At 39.9% G+C, this 22,222-nt stretch overlaps 1 protein-coding gene and 1 long non-coding RNA gene across 7 annotated transcripts in view; both read left to right on the top strand.

Moving 5' to 3' along the window:
• Nucleotides 1–41: 41 nt before the first annotated feature.
• Nucleotides 42–8,236, top strand: LOC308195039. Of its 3 annotated transcripts, none has more exons than XR_013951175.1 (4): nucleotides 42–1,859; nucleotides 2,184–2,269; nucleotides 3,126–3,229; nucleotides 5,013–8,236. It is a non-coding gene; the product is annotated as an uncharacterized lncRNA (long non-coding RNA). The 3 variants fall into 3 exon arrangements; XR_013951176.1 differs by having other exon boundaries at nucleotides 4,984–8,236; XR_013951177.1 differs by having other exon boundaries at nucleotides 3,126–6,202; nucleotides 6,728–6,860.
• A 2,192-nt stretch (nucleotides 8,237–10,428) lies between these two features.
• KLHL2 (kelch like family member 2) overlaps nucleotides 10,429–22,222 on the top strand; it is a 57,738-nt gene continuing 45,944 nt past the window's right edge. Inside the window, exons 1-4 of one of the 4 annotated variants that reach the window (XM_080591752.1) lie at nucleotides 10,429–10,570; nucleotides 12,808–12,933; nucleotides 17,391–17,497; nucleotides 21,987–22,108. In XM_080591752.1, the coding sequence (XP_080447878.1) occupies nucleotides 10,548–10,570; nucleotides 12,808–12,933; nucleotides 17,391–17,497; nucleotides 21,987–22,108 (378 nt within the window). In that variant the 5' untranslated portion in view covers nucleotides 10,429–10,547. Of the gene's footprint in view, nucleotides 10,571–12,807; nucleotides 12,934–17,390; nucleotides 17,498–21,986; nucleotides 22,109–22,222 lie in introns of those variants that run through there. The other 3 variants (XM_080591750.1, XM_080591751.1, XM_080591753.1) reach the window with 3 other exon arrangements.

The following is a 22,222-nucleotide window of genomic DNA, read 5'->3' as shown; positions in this document are numbered from 1 at the left end:
CCGTGAAGGGACTGGGATACAAGTCTTATAGGGAGCTGCTGAGGGAACTGGGGTTGTTTAGTCTGGAGAAGAGGAGGCTCAGGGGAGATCTTAATGCTCTTCACAACTGCCTGAAAGGAAGGTGTGGGGAGCTGGGGGTCGGCCTCTTCTCACAGATAACTAGTGATAGGACCAGAGGGAAAGGCCACAAGTTGCGCCAGGGGAGGTTTCAGTTGGAAATGAGGAGACATTTCTTCTCAGAAAGAGCAGTCAGGCATTGGGACGGGTTGTCCAGGGAGGTGGTGGAGTCACTGTCCCTGGGAGTGTTCAAGGAAAGGCTGGACGTGGTGCTTGGGGGCATGGTTTAGTGGGAGATATTGGTGGTAGGGGGATGGTTGGACCAGATGATCCTGGAGGTCTTTTCCAACCTTAATGGTTCTGCAACTAACGAGAGCAGGCCCAGAGGTGTCCCTCATGCCCTGGTGGCACTGCGGAAGGGGAAGGGCTGCTGGCACTGTGAGTGCAGCACATGCTTCCCCCCTGTTGGAGCAGTTCCTCTTCCTTCAGGGTGTATGTGGCTGATGAGAATGGAATTTGCAGAGAACAGAATTTGGGAGGTTAGTGAGAGTGGTCTCACGGACACAGAGCCCAGCCCTGCAGTTTGTTCCTGTACCCTCTTGTCCCTAAAAATGAACAACAGCAACTGTCCAGAAGAAAGTATGGGAATGAATGTAGCACGGCTTGCTGTGCGGAATGCTTCTGTGTTATAGGGACTTCCTGAGGAAGGGATCCACTTAGTTATTTCTAGTGGATTTCTCTGCAGTGGATTTGTCCAGTTGCCCCTTCGGACTGTGCTTAAGTGCACACAGGGTCTTGGTCAACATTGTTTCTATCATGGTTGTGAATCTTGTGAAGAAAAATACTTTCATTAAAACCTGCCCACTGCTAATTTCATTTAATAATTCCTTGTTCTTCCAGTAGGAAAGGCAATGGCCACTCATGGTATCCGTACTGATCTCTGACTTACTACTCCATGCCACCCTTTTGTATGCTGAATACTCCTGTAATGTTTAGTTATTAATCATACAGATGTTCTTCCAGCCTTTGATAACCTTTGTTAGCTTCTCTGACCTTTTTCAGCTATATCCTTTCTGAAACAGGAAGGATCAGAACTGGCTGCAGTATTCAAGTGTGTGCCTAATAGGAGTTTACAAAGTGGCGCGTTTATTATCTCTCGTGCCCTGTTCATCTGCTCATGTTTCTTAACCTTCTGTTTACTTTATTTGACCATCCCTGAGCCTTGAGCTTATGGGAGGCCATTGGACGAAGACAGGCTGAGGGAGTTGGGGTTGTTCAGCCCGGAGAAGGGAAGGCTCTGGGGAGACCTTACAGCGGCCTTCCAGGCATAAAGGGGGCCTACAGGAAAGCTGGGGAGGGACTTTTTGTCAGGGGGTGTAGTGATAGGACAAGGGGGAATAGCTTTGAACTAACAGAGGGTAGATTTAGGTTAGATATAAGGAAGAAATTCTTTACTCTGAGCGTGATGAGGCACTGGCACAGGTTGCCCAGAGAAGCTGTGGATGCCCCTGGAGGCGTTCAAGGCCAGGCTTTGAGCAATCTGCTCTGGTGAGAGGTATCCCTGCCCATGGCAGGGGGTAGGAACTGGATGGGCTTTAAGGTCCCTTCCAAACCAAACCATTCTGTGATTCTGTGAAAGCTGTAATGGGTTTGAAAGAACACAAGATATTATGTTCTCCAAGTCAGAGTTGTTCTTTGTTCTTTACTTATGAGAAGCCAAGATTGTCACCCTGAACAGTGTGCTTGGCTCTGCTTCCATTAGAAGAGTGCCGAAGTGCCAAAGGGAAAAAGCTGCTTTTGAGGTATGAACTTCTTCTGGTTGTCTTAAATTTTTTCATCTCTTTTTCTGTGACTTCTATCAGGTATCTTTCTGTAGAAAAATACTCAGCTGACACTTTCTACCCAGAATATTTACATTCCAGACTTGCATTCATTTGTTCTTGGTTTGTATGGATACAGATATTCAACTATCTGGTCAATTGCCTTAAAAACAGATTAAACTTACTGGTTTCAGTAAGATTAAGTCCAGCTCCCGTGATATGAGTCTGCTCAGTGCCACCTGCTCTACCCGAATGTTCTTTATTTGTGTTCCTTATTGTGCTTCCTCTTTTTTCCTTTCTCTCAAGAACACAAATCCTACTGATCAGCAGTCACAGGACAAACCTTTTCTGTGAAACACAAGTGAGGCCACAATTCACTGGTTTCTGTTCAAGTAAGTAGTGTTACTTTTATGAAGGTGTTCTGCCTTGAAAAGACGTTAGCTTGGCCAGTGTGGTCTACATCTAAACAGATCTAATGACCAGCTACTTTAAGGATATTTCAATAGACCAGTCTGAAACTTGATGGTGCAATTTTTACAAGGAGTAAAAATTTACTGCCGGAGGCTCCCTATTCTTTGCATGACTATATAACGTACTTGGATAATGCCACTAAGCTTGTGCTCAGCTTGAAAATCATGAAGTGTTTGCCTTTTGTCTGATGTGCAAGGAGCAACATTGTCAGTGCTCTGGTTAACGTATCTGTCCTGGAATAAACAGAAATGCTGGTGGGTATACTGTACTGAGTCACATAGCCAAGAAGGTAGCGAGTGCCGGTCAATGACAACAGCTAGAATATTTTTTGACTATAAATACATCTAGATTGATTTTAAAAACATACTTTAGAGCAGAGTTGTTTTTTTTTTTAACCAAAACAGCATTAAAATTTTTTGAAGAAATCAAAAAAAGTTTCATTTAAAATAAAAAATAGTGACACATCATCTTGGGTTGCTTAGCTACCATTGCTTTCATTTACAACCAAATAAAGTGTTCAACTGCACATTTATCTGCCCACATTTTGCTTGCTTGCTTACACGCACATATGTTTTTGTTCTTTTTTTGGGGTTTGGGGAGGGGTTGGATTCTGAGTTTGGCAAGCATGATATATGAGGTGAAAAGGTACGGGGGACAGAGATATTAATCAAAAACATGAAGTGATTTAGAACAGTTGTTTGAAACCTAGAATCAGGGATTTGATTAATCACTCGGAAACACCATCTCAAGTAACTGCATTTTTTATCTGTGTTGCAGACATGGTCATTTTTGTGCACCTGACTTGAAAGTCCCCTCCTGAGGGCAGATCCATTGTTGGGGAGTTTAAACAGATTGAGATATGCCCCATTCTTATATTACAGGTAAGGTAAAAAGATGTAGTATGGCCCAATAATGCCATGCTACGATAACCTTATTTGCAGACAGCTTATAAGGAAAGATAGCATAGACTAGACACCTAGGATTAAATCCTATACTTAGGCATAACCTTTTTCATATCAGTAATAATTACAATATTTGGGGATTAACTTTTGGAATTGTATCCTCACAAAGAGGTCTAATATCTACTTTTCTTTCTCAGTTTTATTTAAAATTTGGCATGAATGGAAACAGGAGTAAGCTCACAACCTTTTCACATCAAGTTATAAGGTGTAATTATTATTACTGTTTCTTATTCATATTGCAGGTGCAATTAGTACTTAAACTGTATTCAGCTTGGTATAAAAAAGTCTCTGCTCTGAGAATATGGGCTTGTGAAACGTCCTACAGTGAATAAAAATAGAAATGGGAAGTGAAATGGTAAAAATAACAGTAAAGACAATTGTATTTGCATGAATTGGTTGTAACAGTCCTGACAGTCAGACTTAGTAAGTGAAGTCTATATTCTAACCTCAAATTACAGACACTTCACAGGTACTTGTTTTATTTCAAGCATCTGTAAGTTTTTAAAATCCCATGGAGATTAAAAAAACGGTGGACCGCTGAATACATGTAAAAGGAACCCTGCAAACTGCATTTCGTCTAAGCTTTTTGTGGACTGTATACATGGTATAATCATCTAATCAAAAATTGACACTTGCTACGAAGCTTTGACTTCATAAATAAAAAAACTATTAAAATTTCTGACATCTTTCAATGCAAGCTATTGAACACTAGTTTTAATAAATAACTCTTTCAATCATTCATAAATTAGTATACAAATTTGAATGCTGGAGGCTTACTGGGGCCATTGCATAATTCTGCTGTTTTATTAGTACAAATTATTTGGCAAATTGTCCTATGTGTCAATGAATGAGTTCAAAGATAGGACTGATGAAAATAGGTAAATAAAAGTTATTAAATCTGTAGAAAGAGAATTTGGACTGCTTGATGCAGATGAGACAGCAGGATATAACAGTAGCAGTAAATTAAAGAATTGTGAAGAACAGAATGTGCATACTTGCTTACCTTTTTTTTTTTTTAAATTGTACCGAATTTCCAGCTGCATTCAAAAGCAAATAAGATGAGGTTAATGAAGGTATACAACTCTTGATTTCACATTTATTTTTAGAAATATATGCAAGAAGTATAAATGAAACTTTGAAACTGAGTATAACAATGTATCTTATTTAAATTAAAGGTGAGTTAGTTTTAAATGATTTAGGGCTTAAGGAAACACCTAATTTGCAGGGTGCAAAGTTTTCCCTCTGCAGAGTACTTTTTAATTATGGATTTCACTTTCTTCTGATTTTTCAAAATCACAGCTTTGTTTATATTGTGTTATAAAGCCATCAGAATAGAACAAGCATTTACCTGAACTATATAGGGGAACTGAAATGCAGACCTATTTCTGAAAATATTTGGGTTTAGATTATATGGAGTCTGATTTTCCTGGAAAAAGAGGAACATCTGAGATGATTTGACTCAAGAAAACTACTGATAAAATTAAAATAAAGATAGGGGATGAATTTTCAAGGAAAAATAGATTTTGTTTTCCACATTTTTTTCCAACTTTCCAAATATTTTATCTGAAAATCATCAAATGAACTTGTCAGGAACTGGCTTGTATAAATTAAAGTTTTAGGCTGTATGGCTAAATATTAGCATTCTGATAAAGGTAGTCTTTTGAATATTTTAGATTCTGAGGATACCCGTTTTCCCCCCCAGTACATTTGCCTGGATCACAATGTTCTTCTTTTGCATACAAAAATTGGCAAGAGACTTTTCCTGATGCCGCTGAAAATTGTACTCCAGGAACACTACTCGTTGGCTGAGCATCTGCTTGTACCAGAATTATTTAACTAAACCTTTCCATACTTTGACTTAAATTTCCCCTTCATTTTTTATTTAATATAATAGAAGTCCAGTTTTACTAGATGTGTTGCATAGTTAAGTGTACTGATCCTGAGCTCTTTCCTTCCTTAAATCTTTGCAATGAATTTTCAGTCACTCTTTGTCTTTCTTACACCAAAAGTAAGATTATTCCAAGCAACGGTTTACTCAATTTCCTGCACAGCAGCATGATACGGTTTTCACTTTCTATGAACAACCTGTCTGTGCAAAATCCCTGATCTCATCTTTTAACATTTCAATGTCTTTGATTTCATTGTTCCTTTGTGCAACAAAAGAATTTGTACAATGTGTGAACTATATTCCACCTGCTCCTTCCCCATCTACACTATTTTTCATTTGCTGAATGCCCCTCCAGTAGAGTCCACAGGTACTGTTCCTCCAGTCTCATTCATATGCATATGAAACAATATATATTCAAATTTATTCTTTCATTGTACTCTGTCACTTTTCACAGTTCAAATTGCTCCCAATTACTGTTCTTAGGTAAGCTCACTATATGCATGACTACATTCAAATTGGTGAGTTTAACTCTTCTTTTGCTATAGGCCAATCGTAGGTACCATGAACTATTGAAATTGAGAGGGTGGTCAGGCACTGGAGCAGGCTCCCCAGGGCAGCGGTCACAGCACCGAGCCTGCAGGAGTTCAAGAAGCTCTCAGGAGGATAGCTCTCTCAGACATAAGGTGTAATATGTAGGTAGTCCTGTGTGGAGCCAGTTTGACTCAATGACCTTTGTGGGTCTCTTCCAACCTGGGATATTCTGTGCTTCTATGAAATTAATAGCATTTCTCTGTATGGTTGATCATTCAATATGCACTAGATGGCAGTATAACAATTGATTTAACGTAATTTTAATTTATTTCATTTGCTGTTCCTGTTTTCTTCTCAAAAATTCTCTCTGTGTAATAGTTGAATAGGTTAGGACTATCTTATAACACTGCTGTTACAGTGGGGAATAATTATGATGGAAAAGAAGTATGCTGACTTTGATGGACTTGCATCTGGTAAGCGAAGTACAATACCTTACAGCTATTATCTATGTAGAAGACTACTTTTGCTTCATTCTGCAATAAAATAATGTTTTGACATGTTAAACAAGTGGGAACGAACATAACAATACTCTACACTTTTTTTTTTTTTGAATAAAGTGATCATAAAAAAAAAACCTGACTGGGATGAATTCTCAGAACAAAAAGGCTACTGTGACTGTTCTGCTTATCCACGTGATATACAATTTGCTGAGAACTGGATCTTGTAAATCCCTTCTGTGTGCGTGTGCTGTGTATGTGTGTGTAGTCAGTACACAAAAACTGTATAGAATTTATTTCAGTAAGGCGTAACTCTATATTGAAGGGTGGAGCATCAGCTCTGCCTGACTTGCGTATGGGCTGATGATGATGGGAACGGTTCAGCTTTCCCTGTGAAATCCCTGCTGTAGTTTTCCATTGCTACCTTTGCATCATGTCTAAGGGATCACATGGCTACAAGTTGAAATCTAGTAATTTTTGGTGTGTTTTCTGCTGTTTCAGTAAACCGAGCACACTGAACAGAGATACAATTGCCTTATCCAATGCAGAGGAAGCAACTCAAGTTTACAAGTATGAGAGTAAGAGCTGGATCACCCCTTTCATAGACATCTCAGGGATACATCATAAGTGAAACATAAACCTTTGCAGCACTGGGCATCAGACCTGCTCATCAAGATTTGGGCCTGAGTAATCTGCAGTACTAATACAAGCCAAAGTGATGACCTACGCTTAATTTCTTTTGTAATGCTTGCTTGAGCTAGGACTTCCTTTTTCCCATGGCACTAAAATAGATGTGTAATTTACCAAGAACACTGTACTGTTCAGCACTGACCACAAGTGCCTAACTTCTCTGTTGTGAAGAACTCAGAAGCTTCTTACTGTTTGCTCTTTTCCAAAACTAGGGCTGGAGTACTTAAAGCCTGTTTACTAGAACATGTGTTATATCAAGTCTCTTGGGGAATTACACCATGTCTGGTTTTAAAAACTGAAAAGCCAGTTCATAGTTACAAATTTTCATCATAGTTATAAGATCCATGAACTTTACAGAATAAATATTATTCTTCACCTGTTTTCATTAAGTATGCATCATTTTTGGTGCTCCTGCAATTGCTTACATGGAAGAATAATGTGAGAAAAGACTAAATATTTTTATCCACATTTAATCATATTTAACTGACTTTGGTCACAGTACAGGTTATTTTTGATAGCAGCTGCTTTGCTATTGCTTATTTAACATTTCCAGCTGACACATTTTACTTTTTCTCTCTCTGCCTACTCTCCGATACATATTCTTCTGCAGTCTGGTCCCTTTCTCTGTCTGCTGCATGCACTTCTTTGCTTTTCATTTTCACATTACTTTCCAATGTAAATCTTCTCAAATGCATTCATGTCTTTATTTCAGTGGTTCTCTGAAATTTTAAATATTGCATTCTTCTGGAAAAATGTCTCTTACACTAGAGTAAGAGTAAGATTATTTAATGGTGATATTAGTGCTAGAATCTTAGAGAAAAGAATGCGGTAATGGGTGATGTCTGTGTTGACCTCAAGTCCTGTCACGAATTGCACATAAATCCTGGTGGATCTATACAGATGCAGGGCTCTTGCTTGTAGAGAATTCTGCTGCAGGATGGTAATCTTATTGGGGGTGAAGTGCACAGGCAAAAAAAAAAAAAAAAGGATAAGTACCCTGAAAGATTTTTGGATAAAAACAATTTATTTTTACATAATTTTTATACAGAAATTACCTACAACTAAGTTCAGTAAGATACAAATGTAGTGAACAACCCAACAGATCAGGAAGTGAGGATGGGCCTGTTTTTTTTTTCTGTTTGCAGCAGCAGCAATTTAGACAGGTATTTAAGCCTCCAGTTCTAGCCCTTTCCTTTCCTCTTCCTTTTTCACGAAATAAATCCCAGCCTTAGTAGCATCTTACATCATGTATCTTCTCACAAGTATTCTGCCAAAACTGTTAGGAGCTATGACTTCTAATATCTTAAAAGAGTAAATGTTCTTACATTGTAAATGTAAATGTAAATGTAAACATTTACAAAAATGTAAATGTAAATGTAACATTTACATTGTAAATGTTCTTAACCTGGGTTTGTCAATTAAAAATACTAGTAAGGGCTTATTTCAGTGTTCCCTGTGACTAAACCTAACAGAGATTTCTTCTAGCACGACCATGGCAGCATGGCATGTGATCCCTTAAAAATGCTGATAGGATGGCATATATGTGTGCAGATACTTAGAGTTTTACCAGGATTCCTTGTCATTTGTAGGTCTCTGTAACTTGTGGAACTATCTTGCCAGAAAGCAGAGCTTTGCAGGCATAGCTTCATTTTCAGTGGATGTACTTTGCTGACATGTGTAGCATTTCTTTATCAGTAAAGCACCTCCAGTGTCCATGTATCTGAAGAACCGTGCAGTTGTTAATAAGCATTGGCAGCATTCCTTAGCATTGTACTCTAAAACAAGTGGGAAGGGCCCAAGTGTTGTTACAGGGGGAGACGTAACCACAGCAGTGAATTTTCTCAGTAAATGCAGTGATTTGAATTGCTGCTGCATAAACAAAAATGGCAGCTGTTTTATCATAGTCAATAAACTTAGACTATTTCCTTTCAAAACTACTTGTACACCCCCGCATATATTTAAATCCATTTTTTTTTCTCTAAAAGGTCTTTCCTAAGCTTAAGAGAGATTGGATCAGGTGTAATCCCGTAAAAATCCAAATACTGTATTCAAATATCTTTTCTCATGGTTAGGTATCTCAGTTGTTTTGCCATAACCACACAATGTATTTCGGATACAATCATTTCTGTTACAGCTGTATATGAGTCCTTTCAAGATTACTGAAGTACAAAGACAAAATTTAGGAAAAAATAGATCCCTGTCCTATTTTTGTTTCTTTTTGATGTTCTGCATCAAAGGTAACTTCAGCTAACATAAAACATTTGGCTCAAAAGCCAAAGAACTCTGCAAGAAAATGAAAAAAAATCAGTTTGGAAATGCTTAATGTTTGCTTAAGAATGAATACTACTGAATAGTTCTGCCGTGTTAACAAGTGGCAGAATCTGCAACTGCCTGCGTGCTCGTAGGATCTATACGCAGGTAATATGCAGAAATGTTTCCTCGTTAGGTTCTAGAGAAGTTTACAATGACTTCATAGTCTAATGGGGATCCTTCACCACAGTGCAGTCTATTACTGGTAAGATTCGCGCAGGTTTTGCAGACAGTAAAAGCTAGGACACTTGTCTCATGAAGTAACAGTGCACAAGTTTACCCTGGGATGCGGAAACCTGAAGAGATGACTCGACAGTGATCAGCACTACCCAATCCACCACGGCCAGACCTGCTGATGAATTCGGACCTCATCCATCTATACCGTGCCCCGGGGAGCAGGCTGAAAGGAATACTTTTAAAGCTTCATTTGAGAATGCGTTATTGCAGGCTGGTCCCTGTGGGGCGGACTGCCATGCAAGCAGGTTTTGGTGTTTCTTTCAAATCTTTAACCAGTAGCTCGTCTTCTCCAGTACAACCCAGAGGCAAACCTGGTTGTCTATTGAGAACAGACTAATTCAGCGGATGTGAAGCACAGACTTTGTAAAAGCAGGCACTGGCAATTGTGATGATTTCATTTAGAAAAGCCTTCAGTGGAACCCCATTTAATATTTTTTGAAGTGTTCCCAAATCGAACATTAACTGAGAGAACTTGAGGAGGAAACTAAAACTGCCTTTTCCTAGAGGGGAATATTACTAGAGATTTGCAAACATTAAGAGAAAAATTAAAATGCGTTTAGTTTTAGTAGCGTGATTTCATTAGACACGTTGGTGAAGACTTTAGGTATTCACATGTAACATCCTTCACCCAAAAATCACCTGCCATTTTCTGCTTTGCCTCCTGCTTGAAACGCACTGCCCTCAACCTCCTCTCGCTGCTAGAAATGGAGCATTGGGGTCGTATGCAGCTTTCTCCTTAAGGCTGAGCAGCACCTTACAGAGGCTGAAGTGCAGTGAGCTCCTCGACACGACTGATGGCAGGGGTCCCGCACCACCCGCTCCTCCTCCTGCTCTTCCTCCTCCTCCTCCTCCTCCCCCCCCCGCAGCACGCAGGCGCCGTGTGGCGGCCCCGGAAGCGGCAGCGCCGGCGGCTCCCGGCGGGCCGCAGGCAGCGGGGCTCCGCCGGCCGCACCCGGCGCCGGGGCAGGGGCAGGGGCAGGGGCAGGGGCAGGGGCAGGGGCAGGGGCAGGGCCGGGCCGGGCAGCGGCTGGCATGGTGCTGGCGGCCGCCCGCCGCACCCGCAGCCAGCCCGGGACGAGCCGCCATGGAGATGCTGCTGCCGCCCGTGTGAGTGCGGGACGGGGGCGGGGGGCGCGGGGCGGGGGGCTGCTGGCTGCGGGCATCGCGGCGCCCCGGGAGCCTCACGGCTTGCAGCGGCGGGATTTGCTTTTTTCCCTTTTCCCCCCTTTTTCCCCCCTTTCCCCCCGTCCTCCATTCCCTCCCCCCTTTTTTTCTCTTTTTTCTTTTTTTTCCTTTTTTCCTTTTTTTCCCCCTTTTCCCTTTTTATTTTTGTTCCCTTTCCCCCCTTTTTCTTTCTTTTCTTTATTTCTCTCTCTCTCTTTTTTTTTTCTTTTTCATTTTCATTTTTTTCCCTTTTCTTCCCTTTGGAGGCAGCGGCGCACCGCATCCCGCCCCTGCCCGCTCCCCTCCGCAGCGCCCCGGGCCAGCCGCCGGCCCCGGGTGCCCGTGGGGAGGCGCTGCCGCCGGCCCCGCCGCCCCTAAAACCCCGTCCCCGGCTGGTCGCAGGGCTCTGGGGGTTGTCGCAGGGCTCTGTGGGGACGGCCCCGGCCCTCCCGGCTCGCTCGGCGCCGCTGCGGGGGGCTTGGTGTCTGGGTGCCTTTTAAAAGCAGGTCGCGGGCAGCCGGCGGGGTATTAGTGCCCCCTGATGTCACCCGTCCTCCCTGTCGGTTTGGGGGTGAATTCAGTCAGTAGTCTGCCTGAAGAAGTGTGTTAGATGGGATGGATCCTCCGCACAGCAACATGTGTGTGCGTGCTGTAACATCTCACCTGATTTCTTTTTCCCCACCGATGCAATACTGCTCCCTGCTGCTGGGCTCCTTGCAGTCCTGAGTCCTGTCACGTCCATGAGCTTCAAACTTTTAATTCTTACCGGCTCCGTGGTGCAGTGCGGCCGTTGACTGCTAGTTTGAGTCCAGTAGATGGGCCTCACTTGTTAGCTGTCCGTTACTGCCTGATGCGCTTTTGTGCTCTTTTGCTCCAAAATATTGTAGCTAGTTTTGGGATGATGATAAGTAGAGCCCGCAACTTTGCTTTACAAGTTGTTGCAGTGCACCAAATATAGTGGTACAAGTGAAAATCTTAAATTAATGATCTTTGAAGTTTTCTTTAAAGCTTCCTTAGACGTGCCCAAGTAAAAAGTTTCGGGTATGGTAGAAGGGACGTTGGGTTTCTGGGAGCCCATCCATATGCTCAGTTCGACTATTCTTACTTCAAGCAAGCGAGCAAGTCGGGTTTTTATTTCATCAGATCTCTGATGTACCAGGGTCAGTTGCCCCACCAAGAGACTACAGTGCCCAATATATTTTGCTTATTTCTAGTTCGGAGGTTCAGGAATAAAGTTGTATTAGTATAGGTGAGCACATCACTTATGTTAAGGATTTTCAAAGTAGAACAATAATCACATTTATCTTGTAAAGGTAGCGTTGTGATTGTAAATGTAGAACTCATTGGCTTGGCTTGAAAAATCCACTTGCCACTTAGACAGTTGTAGTGACTGAGAGGTATACGTAATCATTTTGCTACAGAACTAACCACCTGTAGAACTGAGGTGTTTCTTATATAAAGAGTTCATTGTAGATGGAGCTAATGATTCTTCACACTGCTCAGTTTTTCTCCTGCTATTTTGGGTGGGTTTTTGAGAGTGAGAAAATCTAAGATTGGTCGCTTTTGTTTTCCACGTTGAGTGGATAAGCAAAACCAACCAATTTTTTGTCACCTTCATTAATGTTTCATGCTGCTGCTAGGGAAAGCCCAAAGAATTAAAGTAGCCATCATGTGGCCTTCCTGTCAGAGGAGATGACCTGGAAGCTGCATGAACCAGTAAGCGAGGTGCTGGTGCAAGGGCAGAGCTCTGCTCTGTTATTGCAGGTGGCAAAAGTGTTCAAAGACCGAGGTGATGGGTGGTGTGTTCTGCCATCCGTCTGTACTGGTACTAGGCTAGTAGTTGCAGAGCTGCTGCTTCTCCCCTCGTTTCAGAGTATATTTGAAATATTCTAGGGCATCGTTTGTGTCTTCTGTAATGGAGCTTATTGTTAGCTCTGACTGCCTCTGTCAAACTCACTAGTGTTGGTCACCAACTCATTGCTCCTAGGGAATTCTACCTACTTCTCCTCCCACCATATGCTGCTGGTAGAAGGGAAACTAAAATTACCTGGAGTAAAGAATAAGCTGAGCTGCAAGTCCCATTCACTCCCTTCCAAAAATAAAGGTGGCAAAACCAGAGTGATGATATGGGGGTGTAGAAAGAAGTATTAACCTTTTTACTTTTTATTTTTTTCTTTCAGATGCACCAAACTTTGCCATCAGAAGCCCTTGGATCTGAAAGATGATAACACTGAAATTCACTGTCCTGTTACAGTGAATCCATGGCACATGAAGAAAGCTTTTAAAGTTATGAATGAATTAAGAAGGTATTACTTCACTGTATACACCTGCCTGGAGTCTGTAATACACCTTTAGTTTCAATTACATTTATTAAGTTCTAAAAATGGAATGAGCAATTTCAGAAGAGTAGCTGATGGGGAAGATTAGATATACAATGAAGTGACAGATGAATGATAGTCACGTGATAATAGCTGTAATGGGTACAGTATGTTTCTGCTTTTCGTAGGTTAATCGAACTAGGTTTCTGAGGCTTGAAAAATGCTTAGAGGATGTATTTAAGGAGTTACACCTACTGATCCTGTCTTTTAAGTAGTTGATCCCAGGTAGATTCAAAGTGACTCCATGAATCGAGGCCAAGGCTCTTCGTGTCTGTTGTTGACTTTTGTAAAGGTCTACGAGCTAGAAAAATGTTAAAATTTTCTAATCCGGAGACGTAGGTCACAGTCTAACAAATGTAAAACTAACTGACAGTAGGCTTTCTTTGCTTAAGTATCTTTCTTTTGCATGGTCCCCTAGGAACAATTTATGAACTCCCAAGTCAAATGCTGAAAGTCACTTGATAAGTTTTGTAAGACCATGAGTGATGCTACCATCAATTTCAGCAAAACTGGAGGACTGGTGCTAATGCTGTTCTTAGCACCCATATTGATTTATTTTCTACATATGAGTAGGTGAGATGGTGTTGAAAACTGTGACAGCTGGTAATTAGAGCTCACAACTGAGCTCTGGTAATTAGGACTCACAGCTATCACTGACAGTAGTTCAGCTTTATAGCTAACAGCAACAATAGAGAAATTAAATAAATGTTTCTGCAGCATAGACAGTAGCGGAGGGTGTTAAAATCCTGTAGCCGATTGTTATTTCCCATACGAGATTAACAGTTGGAGAGGCTTCACCTTAGACAACGACAGTAACTGATACCGTATTAAAGTGTGCCACTGCCTTTGATCTTCAGATCTTTGATCTGTATGGGTAAGTCTTTAATACTATGGTAGTTTAGATACTGGGATGAGATCAATGTATTTATATAGCTGTGACAGTTTGTACGGTACTGGAAGACTGGAGAAAATCATGCATTGGCTATAAATGATTTGAAGACCCCTCGAAGACTTCCATAGTTGAGGATAATGGGATGGAAGCAGAAGCTGCTTTTCTAGTATGTTACAGCCTAATTACCTTATGCTGGAAAGACTGATGTTTGTTGCTTCACCTTACTTATGCACTCTTGGCTTTTCCAAGGATCCCAGAAACCACATTCACTGTCCTGAGGAGCACGGTAGAGCCTAGCTAGAGTCACTGGCCCCTGACTTCCTAACGATGAGTAAGAGTTTAGATGAAGACCAATTTCTGAGAAGGAATCTTGGCATACAGCAATTTGAGCAGGGAGAAATGTTACCTGCATTTTGTCGCCTTGCAAGTAAAATATGCATGGTCTTCTAGCAGAGTGCATTGTTGAAGGGCATGGATTATTTTCAGAATATACTTTCATTTCCATGGTTACTTCAATTGGGATTGCAGTAGAAGCAATCTGAGCAATTTTCCTACATATATAAATAGTTGAAGTTTGAACAGGAGCAATGCCATGCAAACCCTAACCATAGTTCTTATTAAATAAGGTAGTTGATGCAGCGATGTTTACTGTTTAAGCTTAGCATGGCTTTTAAAATGGTAAGTGCTAATTAGATGAGATTATAAACATCAATTTTTGCATGTATTTCAAATTGAAATAATCAGCTGAAATATTTTACATATGTTTCAGACTTCGTTGCTCTAAATGAAGACCTAGCATTAATCAAGTAAATGATATTTTTGATATTATTGACTACTTAAAGTGGATTCTATCTCAGTTCTTTTCATTAGTGTAGCACAAGAAGGCATTTGCCAGAGGTGTGCTCTCCAGAAAGTAGATAACTAGTGAAGAAATTGTCTGCTTAAGTGTTTGAAACGCGTTGTGTTTGCAATGCTCAAGTCTGTGAGTTCACATTACTTTTTTGGCTGATACCGACTTACCCAGTTCTATTTGCCCCTAAGAGGATTTTTCTGTGCCTTCAAATTTTGACAAACTTGAATAATTTTGTCCTTGGTAATTTTTATCATTTCATTACTCACCGTCACCTCAGCACTGAGTCAGAGGGATCATTAGGATAGCTAATTAGTTCTTGACACACGAAGAAATTAACCTCTAATGCCTATCTTCGCTCTTCATTATAACTTGCTTTTATGACAATGGAATCTGACCTTGCCTATGTTTATTTAAATTCTCATTCTTACAAACAAGACTTTATCAGAATCTTTTGAAGATGTGGGTAACGACCTTCCTCCATATAAACCAAAATAACCTGAAAGTTAGTAAACAGTAATTATTTTGAAATCTATTCTTATTTTTTCCCATTTCTCATTTTCTCTTTTCATCTACCAAGATGATGTAGCACCATGACTATGTTTGTTCGGTCAGTCTATACAAGAAACTTGTTACAATATTGCTTCAAAAGGCAAGCTTTTCTAAAATATGTTAGTGTGTCCTGGTGAAATGGATGTGCTGAGTTGCTGTGGGAGCCACAGGATGCTTGCACTGGAGCACATGAACTAGTTCATAAATTGTTTCTTTGTTTAGTGGTTTATGTAGCTTGTCAGCTTGTAGTAGCATTCACCCAATGTTCATGTTCACCTAATGGCATGTTCACCTAATGCAATTCCAAGCTAGGGATGAATCTGGACTACCCCTAAGTTGCTTCGTCTATATTGTGCAATGTTGTTAACTGGCTGCAGTTTTGCATTGATGTAGTTCTGTTGCTTCTGGCTTCACAGGTAGCTTTGGTATTTCTGTGCAGCTAAGGATAAAACCTTTTCTTGCTGTTGTCAGGATAAGTGCAAGAATCCCAAAAAATTGGATAATTTGCCTTTGGTAACTGATGACCTCTCATTTGTAGCTTTCAGTGTCAATTTTTGTATAATAAATGTGATGGTTTTTCTCAAGCTCCTCTGGTTCGTCTGGATATGGCCATTACCTTACATTATATGGCTTTTTTTTTGATAATAACCATACTGCATACTAAACTTAGGAGACTTAGATGATTGCTGTAGGCATTATGAGCTGAAAGAGGTTAAAAAAAAAAAAAAAATATCTGGTGCTTGGTTTGCTGTATGGCCCCGAAGGTTAGTTGTGGCTGCCAGAATTTTTGGTGTGTAACCTGCACTAGGCCTTCTTTCTTGAGGCTGTGCTCAAAGAAATTGGATGGTTGCAGTGGCTGGGCAGCTATAGTGTTTTCTTGGGACGAAGGTGAATATCTGAGCAGTTTGGCTGACAGCTCCAATTCTCTATAAGAGCAAAAATGCAACTGCTTACCCAGTCTGTGCTGCTACTCTGTGTGGTAGTTGCAGACCGTGAGAAGGTCTGCTTTCTGGTTGCAATATTTGTTCAGGAAAGGTAAAAAGTTATGTTTTCCAAAGCACTGAGAATAAGGACTGCTGGATTGACACATAGGTCTAACACTGTCCCTAAGGAATATGTGCTGTTAAAGTGTACTGTCTTCCCCGTCCTTGATTACTTGTTGCTCCAGCTCTGAGTTTTGTCAGTTGTATGCTACTGGTGCAGAGAGACTGCTGGAACAGGAGGGGAAGAAAAGGTGTCTTTGACTTGGACTATTTAGATGGTGAGGAATTTCAGGCTTTTGGTGTTTTTTGTCTTTCCATCAAGAAAATCGGATTATGAAGAGTACACTTGGCGGTGGATTTAACTGGAAGAGGTATATCCGATACTTGTAAACTGTGTTGGAAACATCTGTGCCAGCAATGGCTCTCAATGAAATACTACTTTATTGCAACAGAAGAGGGAGGAAATGCAGATTGTGATTGTAAAGGACAAGAAAGCAAATGGATGTAGTGAAGGAAGGTGGAGTCAGGCAAGACAAGAAATTAAACACAATACATTCTAAACTAGGTTGAGTGAAAAAATAATTGCTATTTTATACAAGAACTATGTATGAAAAATGCTTGGAAAGCAGTAAATATAGAGATGATTGGGTACTGATTTTTGGACAATTAAGTAGGCGTGAGCTTCCAGAGTAATGTGACACAGGCATCAAAACTAAAGTTTGGATTCTGTGTTATCTGTAAAGTCTTATTTTTTACCTCAATTTTTTAGTTTTGTGTATGTCAAATTGTTTACAGGTATCCAAAGAAGCCCAGACTTCCAGGGAGAAGGCTTATAAATTGCGCTGATATGAATTTTTGTTATTCAGTGCAGAAAACTTATTATCTGTGGAAGAAATCACAATTCAGTTGTTTGCTTTTGTAAAGTTCTGTGTACCCAAGCACCATCTGTAATCCTACTGAGTAATTGCCATGAGGTTTTGTAGCAAATTTAAAAACAATGCTGTCTGCCTGCCTCTTCTGAGGGCATGAAGGGAGAAATCGTGTTATTTTGTACTTTCCTACTATGGTTCGCATATGTGAAATTACTTTCTCTGATATTTCTAAATAGTCAAAACTTGCTGTGTGATGTGACGATAGTAGCTGAAGACATGGAAATTGCAGCGCATAGAGTTGTGCTAGCCGCCTGCAGTCCCTACTTCCATGCCATGTTTACAGGTACCAAATGTTTCAATATTTACTATGTTCTAATCCAATCCAATTGTATAATGCACAAAATTAAATAACTTTTGCTTTTAGGATCTCATTTTATTTTTAGTTAAGACAATAGGAACTTTTTATGAATTTATGTGCTATCTGAGGACATACTGGCAATTAAACCTCTGGTAGCATGGCAAATAATTTTTAAAGCCTTCTTTATTTAAACTCATTTAAGTTTAATAACTTCAGTAAGCTGGAAATAGTAGAGTTGTTATACTCTTGAAGACTGTAGTAATTTGACTTGTACAAAAGAAGATAAAAACAACTTTCATGTGAATTCTGAAGTAAATTATGTCCTTTAACAACTACCATTGCTGCATTCTTCAGTTCATGAGTATTCTAGGCTTTTAGTAGATAAGAAAGCTTTCTGTGGCTTTGGCTGCCTGTAGCTGGAGTGCATGTTTCAGTCCACTTAGGATAATTCTCTGTGACAGAGGTACTCTGCATCATTGCCACAACTTTTCTGTGCAGGCTTGATTCTGCCTCTGCTTGCTCTGCGCTGATCAAGTTGTTGCTACAATAGGAATGCCAGAAGGCTTGCTAAGCTAAAACAGAGTTGGATTTATAGTACCCTACAGCTGAATTCCTTTACTGTGGGTTTAATTCCGTGACGGTTATAAAGCACATTGAAATCATGCGGAACTTGGAGTCAAAAAGAGAATGCTACTAAATGCTTGTTAAAATTAATTTTGAAAGTTTTGTCTATTCCTTTTCAAATCTTGTGCTGGTTTGGTCCTTAATGTTGCCTGTTTGAAATTAAAAGAATTCTCTGCAATGTATTATTTCAGAGCACCAGGTCAAACGGAGTAAAAAATGTGACTCTTGGCATGCCAGTATGCAAGCAAAATGGAGTTTTAATAACTCTAATTGTATGTAACTGGAAGACTGATATAATTTGAAATACTGTTGTGTCCTGGGGAAACAGCTGATTATTAGCAAGCACTTTACTGAAACTGAATAAGTATAGAGTTCAGGATAGTTTTGATTCTGTACACAAATGTTATGACACAACCAAAGGTAGGAGAGGAGTCACTAGGAGCAGAAACAAATGCTTTCAAGTTGTGTATAAAACCTCACAAAGCTTCCACTTAAATAGCTGTTCTTCTAATAGTTCTTCAAGTTTGTGTGCATAGTTGAGACAGACATTCCAGGTGACTAATACATTCCTTCTTAACTTCACTGATTTCTTTAATTTTAAAATGAAAACAGATGTTTATACAGTTCATCACCTAAGTAATGGAGAAACACAAGCCTCTTAAATTAGTTCTGCATTAAAGATTAATTATTGTCGACTGTCACATTGAAAATATTCTTTACTCGTCGTACAGGTTCATTTTCTGCTTTCTGTGGCATACAGCAGCCTGGTTACGACATTTCTGCTTGTCTGAGTGCCCTTTCTGTGAGGAAGTTTATTGCCCTTCAGGAGTGCCAATGCAGTAGTGTCTGTGGCCACTCTCCAGGTGGAATCACTGAAATCATGGTTCTTCCCTTACTTCACTCCCTCTTGAAGTTTTGCTTGTTTTATGTTTTCAGACATAGATCTTCATTGACCCCCTGTGGAGTGGGAGGTGGGAATGCTCACTTGAGGAAAGGGTGTAGTTGGTGAACCACATCAGTGAGAGTTTAAATAGAATTTATGTGTGGCTTCAAAATGTATCAACAGATTTTATACTACTATTACATGCTGTTCTCAGCAAGGACCAAGTGTCCTGTCAGTAGATTTCATCTATTCTTCACAGAAATGATCCTGAAGTTCTTCATAATTATCTCTGAGAATCCTGTGATTCACACCTCTCAGGTGGAGTTGTACTCTGATCCAGCAATCTGCAAGTTCAAATAAGTAAATTTGATCCCTTAACCAGCTACAGGGTTACTTGTTCTTGACTAGAAATTAGAAGATTATATTTAGGCACATATTTGCAGGTTACTTCCATCTTTCTCTGAGTCATTAGGTACTCGTGGCTGCGCATTGTAGGGTTTAGCATAAACTGCGATCAAAACCTCTGACTTTTTTTTTCCCTGTTTGCACTTCTAATAGTAGAAGTAGCAGTAACTTTTTTTTCTGGGTATTTAATAGGGCCTTTTAAAGTTACAAAATTTAGTAAGTTAGTAACAATTATCTTGTAAGCCAGGGCAAATGGGGAAGAAAAATCAACCATCCAGGAGTATGTTACCAGGAATAGTTTTTTTGAGAATTCTTCAGTGAAATTCTTCAGAAATATTTATCATGATCCTGAATCAAATATGCCTAAATGATTAGAGGAAAGAATGATGAAACATCATTGAAGGGGCACTTCAGTGGGTGACCTGAGTTTATTATTCTCTTTTGCCACAACCTATGCATGGAGAAAATTGCCTATCGCTAGGCACTTACCTGCTCTCTTCATTTCTATTCTCCAATTGTAAAATTGTTGTTGTTTTTTTAAATAAAACAAACAAAACAAAACCCCACACCTTCCTTACGTTACTGTTGCGAGCTAACCATATTAGCTTTTAGATAGCCTTTAGTAATTTCAGCTCCCCAATTGCTCTGCAGCTCCTGCTTGGGAGGTTGGAGTAGCCCAGCACTTTCCTTTCCATCTCACTAACAACTCTATGAGGATATTGTGGTACAGCTGTCCATGACACAAGTGCTTCAGAAGGCTGAATTCTAGACTGAGAATGCCTAGCAAGTGAGTCGATGGTTTTCTGCATATGGTCGGTCAAAGTCTGGATCATGAGAGGACTCATTCAGCATCGTAGTAAGACCGCATCTCCTTTTAGCACAAAAAGTAGAAGCCTCCTTTTTTTCCTGTAGGTACCGGGCAGTATTGTTAAACAGAGAAGATGCCTATCCATGGCTTCAGAAGCCTTTACACAAAATCTGAAAATGAAACCAATGTGCTTGCAGAATATCCAACTCTGCTCTCCCACACACATGATTTTCCCAAGGGACCACCTCCACAGCAGCTTGCATAATAAATAACTTGCTGCATGCATGCTCTGAAGATCAATAGGTTTAATCTGTGTCAAAGAAGTTTGAACTTAGAACACAGGGCCCTGCAAAGAACATGCTACAATCATCTTTTACAGGTGTAGGGAAATGTTTCAGAAGAGAAGGTGGAAGAAGGCTGTAGGGGCTGGATTTTACTCTTTTTCTTGTGATTCATCATCAGGGCTTTCCAGAATGCTAGCAACTGGTGCTGACATTAAATAGTAGTACATTGCTGTAGGTGGTCTTCTGCACTGCCTACCAACTTTAGTTGATTTAAAATAAATTCCTTAGCCTTTGATTTAAAATAAATTCCTTAGCCTTGAGGTCAAAAAGCAGCATGAATAACAGTAACAAATTTCTTAGTGATGCTCTGGGTAAAGTACGCTGTCTGTCATCGATCCTAGAGGACATAGGGTAAGAAACAATGAAAATGTGTGTACTTCCTCAAGAAGTATCAGCAACGATAAGCATCTTATGGTTCTCTTCCTCACTGTCTGCTCTATGGTTGTGTAGGTTAAATGTTACCTTCAATTCCCTTTTCTCTAGATGTTACTGGGGAAAAAATAAAGACTTATCCAGTGTAGAAGAAGAACAAATGGATGTATCCAGAGATAGGGATTTACTTTTCCAAAGTGAGAGTTTATGTATATCTGTCAATGTCACCAGTGTAGTTCGTATTTCACTTCTCAGTGCAATTTGGTGCAATAAAGGGTTAAAGGTCTGAGATGCCCAGATGTGTGGTTGGTAGTCACAGAGAAGGTGTAGTCCTTTCTTCACAATGTATCCTTAGGCAATTACTTTGGATGCAAACAGAATGTTGCATTTTGAGAAACATCATATTTTAGAAGGTGGAAGCTATTTGCAGGACTTTCTATGAAGATCAGTTATGGCATACAGCCAACGTGTCAGCCTCCACAAAACAAGATCTAACAAGTTTTCCCTTGCTTTCCATTTTATCTTAGTTTGAGTTTTAATTCTTAAATCAGATCTGTAGCAGAGGGAATAATAAGTAGGCAAGCCAAGTATGTATGTTAATTCTTCTGTGGGGATAGAATTTTTCTTTTTTAAAGTAAAATGACCCCAGACTGCATTTCGTACGCTCCTTCTATTAAGAAGTTAATAAAGCAAGTGCGTTTAATTGATTTTTTGCCGGCAAAATGTTTTTGTATGTGTTTGAATTGAAGAGTCTTATTTAGGTTTGATAACAACATTTTACTGATATTGTATACTGGCAAAAATAGGTCAACAGTAGTAAAAGTCTAACGCAGGTAGCATTCACATGATAGTAACAGTCTTCTTTTCTCCTTGGGAGAGATGAAGGGAGGGAAAATTGATTTCTTATTAAAGTTGCCTTATTGTTACAACTGATCATACACAAACATTTCTATTTTAGACAGGAGTAATTACTATTAAACTATTAAATTTGACCTGTATTTCTACCTAATTTACTTGACTACCAAACTGTATTTGTAGGTGAGATGAGTGAAAGCCGAGCAAAGAGAGTTCGAATAAAGGAAGTCGATGGTTGGACCCTCAGGATGCTTATTGATTATATTTACACTGCTGAAATTCAAGTTACAGAAGAAAATGTGCAGGTAAGAGTGAGAATATTTTCTGCAACCACAGAGATATAATCCACAGAGTCACTTAGTTTGCCAGTGTGGTTCAACTCTGAGGGAAATCTCTTCTGCAAACCAGAAGTTTTTCAG

Source organism: Anser brachyrhynchus (assembly GCF_964034855.1).
Source record: "Anser brachyrhynchus genome assembly, chromosome: 4".
Lineage (NCBI taxonomy): Eukaryota > Metazoa > Chordata > Aves > Anseriformes > Anatidae > Anser > Anser brachyrhynchus.
The sequence above is the reverse complement of the archived record's forward strand: the minus strand, read 5'-3'. Positions and strand labels throughout refer to the sequence as shown.